At 35.5% G+C, this 6,575-nt stretch overlaps 1 protein-coding gene across 19 annotated transcripts in view; it reads right to left on the bottom strand.

The window, feature by feature from the left end:
• Positions 1 to 6,575, bottom strand: part of Synrg (synergin gamma) — a 61,724-nt gene that overhangs the window by 32,629 nt on the left and 22,520 nt on the right. For all 19 annotated transcript variants that reach the window (XR_780762.2, XM_010626809.1, XM_010626812.1 and 16 more), the window contains 2 exons: positions 3,357 to 3,475; positions 3,090 to 3,152 (listed from right to left, as the gene is read on the bottom strand). Coding sequence is in view for 18 of the 19 variants with exons in the window: in XM_010626809.1 (XP_010625111.1) it covers positions 3,090 to 3,152; positions 3,357 to 3,475 (182 nt within the window). In the remaining variant the exon portion in view is untranslated. The remainder of the gene's footprint in view (positions 1 to 3,089; positions 3,153 to 3,356; positions 3,476 to 6,575) is intronic.

Below are 6,575 nucleotides of genomic sequence, written 5' to 3'. Positions count from 1 at the left end.
ATTAGCTACTAAGTGGAAGGCGTCAGAATTAATGTTAAGCTAGAAATGAAAGCAAGCACAACAATTTTGGAGATTTTAAGGCCTAAGAAAGCAGGGCTAAGATACTGTCCACATTTTGGTGGCACCACTGTCTTTCTCTGTTATCTTTTATAGATTTAACACATACAAGATGATCACCAACACTCTTTTACACAAAGAACCCTGATGTTAAACCATGCTATTTACCTCAAAACTGCCTTGGCCCAAGAATTAATGACAGCATTGCTCAGAGTAAATGAAAACAATTCAAAATGTCCTCTAGGGTTCATCTTTATATTCTTAGTGACTAAAACAGACACTGAAGAAAAAATAGATTTGATATTCCAAAGACTTCAATGAATACAAAGAAACATTTCTGGAACTTAAAAGCTACAAGGGATTGAATATTCTAAGAAGTGGCTTACCATTTTTAGAGATGCTTAAACAGTATACCACACCTTACTCTTATATACTCCCCTTCCCTAAGCAGAAGGGTAGACGTAAGTAACTACTGAAGGATGTCTCAACTTAGAGTATTCAGTACACAAATACTAGAAGGTAGTACAGTTCCCAAAGAAAATCCTCATTAGAGTATACACATTTTATAACATGCACAGTTAAGCTTTGGAGGACACAACTTGACCTATGGGTTACCTAAACTCTACACATCAAGTTTATAGCACAATTTAACCTCATACACCAACTTTCAGTTTTTACATATATGGCCTTGAAATGATCATTTCATACTCCCACTCTTTTTAAGCCCTTCTATCAGAGATGGTCATGACAAAAGCACATAAAACCCACACCCAAATCTTGAAAATTCTGCACAAAGGTGACTTAAGTCAAACTCAAGTAACACACAGTAACAGATCTCCTTTTCTTCCTAGATGAGCAAACAGACGATTAATTGTTGTTTTTTTGTCATACTGGGGAACAAATCTAGGGCCTTGTGTATGTCAGCCAAGCACACTGCCACTGAGCTATATTCTAAGTCCTGCATGATGAAATACTGATGTCAGCATTTTAGACATATGCAGGTGCATAGTGTTTGGCTACTGTTTCTGTTTGAAATGATGCTTTGTTTTAGTTGTGGCCTTGAAGTTTTGAAAAGCTACTTGGCAGCTCCTTCCACAGAGCTCTCACCATGGAAACAGGAAATAAAGATCTTGTTAAAATACTAGTAGCATTGAGTCTTCTTTGCCTCATCTTGGTCATCTTTGCATGAATTTCTTTTTTTTTTTTTGGTGGTACTGGGGATTGAACTCAGAGCCTTTGAACTCTGCTATATCCCCAGCCATTTTTTTTTTCAATTTTTTACAGTGGACCCTCAAGTTACGACTAGTCTCATATATGAACTTGATCTCCCTCTTTTTATTTATAGCACGCACCCAGGTAAATATCCAGATCTCAGCTGCATTGACTTAGTTACAACCAACCCTGTGGAACCAACTGAGCTTGTAAGTCAAAGTCCACTGTATTTTAAGAAACAGGGTCTTGATGAGTTGATAAGTTGTCCAGGCTGGTCTCAAACTTGAGAACTTGCTGCCTTAGTCTCCCAGAGTGCTGGGATTATAGTTATGTACCACCACATTTGGCTTGCTTTTTTGTTTTTTGAGACAGGGTCTCTCTTATGTAGCTCAGGCTGGCTTTGAACTTATGGCGATGGCCCAGGCTGGCCTTGAACTTGAGGCAATATTCCTGCTTCAGCTTCCCAGTTGTTGAGATTATAGCTATGCACCACCATGCCCAGATACCAGGCTTGTTTTTAAATTATTTTTAGCTAATGTTTATGAAGAGCAGAGTATATACAAAACTGTGCTTCTGATTAAAAAAAATCCTAAGAGTGCATGTCTTTACAGTGTATATCATATGTTGGGTCCTCTGCTGGAAATGCAGATCAAGTCTTAAGGCATTTTTTTGTGGTGGTGGTGGTGGTAGTGGTACTAAGGTGTTATTACTCAGCCTTAGCACTGAGTTACATTGCCAGATCTTTTTAATATATATTTTTATTTTGAGATAGGGTCTTGCTAAGTTCTAAACTTTCCAGGTTGGACTTGAATTTTTTTCCCAGCACCAGGAATCAAACTCAGGACCTTGTATTTGCCAGGCAGACACTGCTCCACTGAGCAACATCCCCAGTCCATTGGACTTGAGCTTCTGATTCTTTTGCCTCAGCATCTCAGAGAGTGCTGGGATTACAGGTGCGTGCCACAATGCCTACCTTCAAATAATGCCTATTTTTGTATCCTCCAGCATTATTGGTATGACAGTACTGTATCATATCTCTGTTAATGTAAAATATTTTGTACTTGTTTTTAGATATAATGTTAGTCTAGAATGTTTTATTTCCAAATGATAATTGAGAAACTAAAAACAAACAAACCAAAAATGCCAAGTACCACAATAACAACAACAACAACAAAAAACCCTGAAAGGAAAAGACTATTGGGTGCCTTTTGCACAGTCCAGACTAATGTACTATGAACAACAGTTAAAGATTTTTTTGGGGGGTACTGGGGATTGAACTGGGGACCTTGGGCTTGCGAGGCAGGCACAGAACCACTGAACTAAATACCCAGCCCTCAACAGTTCAAGATTTGCTAAACATTCCAATACAAAAAATTAGGTACTGTCCATTTGTGAACAGACGTCCAGATAAAGGGAATGCATTAAACTGTCAGAGGAAATATCATTGACTTAGATTTGCTATAAATTTTAGAACAGTCATTCTCAACAACTGAGCCATATTTAGCTTCTTATAATTTTCAAAAACACAAAAAAGTAAAGATGACCTCTCTTCCACAAGATAATCCCCATAGTAAGAAAGTATCAAAACATTTATTAAACATGCCAGTAGTAGGAATCCATTAAGGGTTTCTCAATTAAAATATCTTCAGTTTGAGTATGTATCACAAAAATCACCATATTATTTTATTTATTCAGATTTTTCCTTTTAAAAACATATACACAATAAAATAAATGTTAAAGAGTGCCTCAGAAAGAACCATCCAAAACTCCCCTTATTAACAATGGAAATAATGTGTCTACTTCAGGAATCAAAAACTTACCCAAAGATTTATTTTCAGTTGTCTGTTCAAGTTCTCTGAAAGCACTATATTTGTCACCAGGCTCTATGATGGAAAGACAGATGCTAAATTATGGATAGGAACCTTTAGACCACAGTTCAAAGAACTAAGGCAGATGGGGTTAACTAATCATACTTAACATGTGGTATGAGCATGTTACACATTTCATATAAAAGATTACCACTTTAAGATTTATACAACTTAATTAAATGTTACATTCATAAATATTAACTTAAGAACTGTTTTTACCTCCAAAAGGAATAGTATTTTCAGAGAATTTGTCCACTGCAATTCCTTTAAACACTGCATATTTATCCACTGAAGCCGATACTTTAGTTCCTGTAAGTGGTATCAACAGAGATGGAGTACTAAAAGGAAAAATTAAGAAAGAATTAATGATAAGAACAGCAAATCCTTTTCTTATTCTCAAACATGTGCCTAGAGTTAAAATGGCAAACAAGAGGTTAAAACTCATGGGTTCTTGCTTTAAAAGTATATGTATACATCACAAAGGACTAAAAACACAGTCCTTTTTCTTGAAAATAGAAGTTAAAACAATGTGCAAGCAGTAATGTTTTTCATGATTAACTGAAGAGGGGCATCAATCATTTCTATATCTCTTTAAGGCATAAGTAATGATCTAGAAATGGCCCTAAAATAGATTATTAAAATATGGTAACCGCCTTCAATTTACCTTACAGTCCATAAAACTATAAAAATGAACTGCTCCAAATATGCATATTCAATATCTTCTTAATCCAGTATCTTAAGATAAATTACATCAACCTTAATATAACTTTTCTCTAAAGTGGGTTCAGAGTGCAGAGGTGGGATAGTTAAGATTAAAAAATCTATTTGTGAGATGTTCAAGACAACATGTAAATTCTTCTCTTTTGATCATATTGCAGTGCTTACTGGCAGAAGTTCATTTATCTGATAAGCAACAGCAGAATTAATATAATTTGCATTTTTACAAGGATCACATCAGTGGTTCCAGAAGCTATCTTTTGTAGCAAAACAACAATCACTTCAAAATTAGATAGAGATACCATTGCTTGTGGATATATTTTTCACTAGATGGAAAAACAGTGTAATGAGTAGTATCTGTGTGGGTAATTCTTGGAAGGCTTAAACACATACTACAAAAGCACTGCTCTTTTTTTTCCGTTTTCCTCTTATCAGACCCAGGCAGCCCCCTGGAAGAACAACCTTTACATATGAATGACTACATCCTACCACCAGTTTGTGTCATTCAATATCACACACACAAGTTATATAAATGGATTTCTATTGAAATCTTTGCCCTGGAGCAAAAGTCTTTCCACAGTCATTTAAATCTTCTTATCAGTGGCCTACAAGCAAGGCAAAAACCAGGCTCGCCCACATACATGCTAATGGGTGTCCACGGTGCTTTAGGACTCAGTGCCATGAAATATTAAAATTCTGAATCACTATCAAACAGCTGCTCCCTATCTGATCTTGACAAATGTAATAGGTTATCATCTATACATTTTAGGTGGATTTTTAAAAGTTCCATAAGTAATTAAACTACAGCTCACTGTACAGAATGATGCATAGGAATAAAGATAATTAGTGCCTAAGGATAAAAACCCCTCAAAATGGAAAGATCTGCATACTTGTTGTCTATGACTCTCCAATTTTAGCCATGGTCTTTTACAGCTCACTAGTAATCTTTCTACTAAATGTGACATTTAATTGAATATAATTAATTTAAAAATTATATTCATAGAATCGAAAAAATGAGGAGATCTGAGTAATGAAGTAGTGCTGATTAAAATCAACAAAATAAAATTCCACTCAAATAGAGTTTGGCTCAAACTATAACTTTGTGAGTATTGCAAATGAGTGTTCATTCCGGTTCTTTCTCTAAATATAATTACTTAAAAAAAGACTAAAATCACCATCAAAGTGTTTATGCCAGTTATATACAGTAGTTATGATTTATTCTAAACATGGAAAACAGTTATTTCTACTCTTTAATACTAATCAAAGTACTCAAGTGAGAGAGGCATATTACATTAAAATTTATGAACCTGTATTCCATTGAAAGACTAAGAATCTGGCCATCAAAAATGTACTTTGCTTTTTCACTAATGAATCCATTTATGTTTTGTGATCTATGGCTGTGGCAGATGGCTTTACTTAGTTGCTCACCCTGCTAAATACAAACATTTCAAAAGAAACATTTTCATCTCAGCAGCAACAATAAAACACACTGACCAACCCCAAGCCCCTATAATTTAAACCTTTTGGATTTTTTCTATCAATTCCTATGTCTGCTTTGTTGGTTATTCTAGGCTCTCTAGTGCCCAGCGCACTGCAAGTATTTTCTGAATGGACAACTGGATGTCGCTGTATTCCAAGGCCCTTTTCATCTTTTAGGACCAATTGCTATCTCTTCTCTAACATCCAGTGTTAATACCGAGACCAACTGGTTTTTCAAACATAAAATGTTCAGGGTCTGTAACTCCAACCCCGGAGTGCCTCTCATCATTTAACAACAGGATTACCACAGCAGCTGAAGGGACCCCCACATAGCCGTAACAATTCCTCTCATTGTGCCACTTCTTCCTAAAATGTGCTAGATTTCAGCACAAATCATAAAGCCTTCCACAACTGGGGCTGCTCTTAAACTCATTGTTTCACCAACTAATAATGTTCGCAACCACTAATACCTTACTTACTTTTGCATCTTTTCTCACAGATGCCCGTTTTCCTCTTTAAAAGTACTACCCAGAATGGTTTCACCTACACTTCGCTACTTTTAACATAAACTCACAATAGGTAATATAGATTATCATGCATGAGGGAATGCATTTTCTTCTTGTGACCATGACTTTATTTGAAAATAGGGTGTTTATAAATGTAATCAAGTTACTATTTATGAGATCTTCAGGGCAGGCCCCATCCAGTCTAACTGGTATGTGTATAAGAGAAGAAAAACACCAGGTGATGACAGTATGAGGCTGAAGTGGGTCTTCCTGCAACTCAACTGGTGACCACTGCCCAAAGCAAAGTAAGGGCAAGGCCAGATTATATTCAGCATCCCAAAGAAAATGTGAATTTGGGAAATCTTGATTTCAAATACCTACATTTCAGTGCTGTCAGAATATATAATTCTGTTTGTTTTTCTTTTAGGTTCTTTTATTAGTATATGCTTGTGATGGGAACTCATTTTTCATAAGTATAAATGTATGTATTATATACATATGCAGATGCTCAAGTCTCTCACATAAAATGATACAGCATTTGTATATAACTTATGCACCTCCTCCAACATACTTTAAATCATCTCCAGGTTACTTATAATACCCAATACAATATAAATACTACATGAATATTTGTTAGATTATATTGTGTATGGAAAAAAAACATGAAAAAATTATGTATGTTCATTACAGATGTAATTTTTTCCTGAATATTGCCAGATTGCACTTGGTTGAATCT

The sequence above is a fragment of the Fukomys damarensis genome, unplaced genomic scaffold, assembly GCF_012274545.1.
Source record: "Fukomys damarensis isolate Sample0158 unplaced genomic scaffold, DMR_v1.0_HiC HiC_scaffold_13, whole genome shotgun sequence".
In the NCBI taxonomy this organism is placed as follows: Eukaryota; Metazoa; Chordata; class Mammalia; order Rodentia; family Bathyergidae; genus Fukomys; species Fukomys damarensis.
This window is presented reverse-complemented; position numbering and strand designations above follow the sequence as displayed.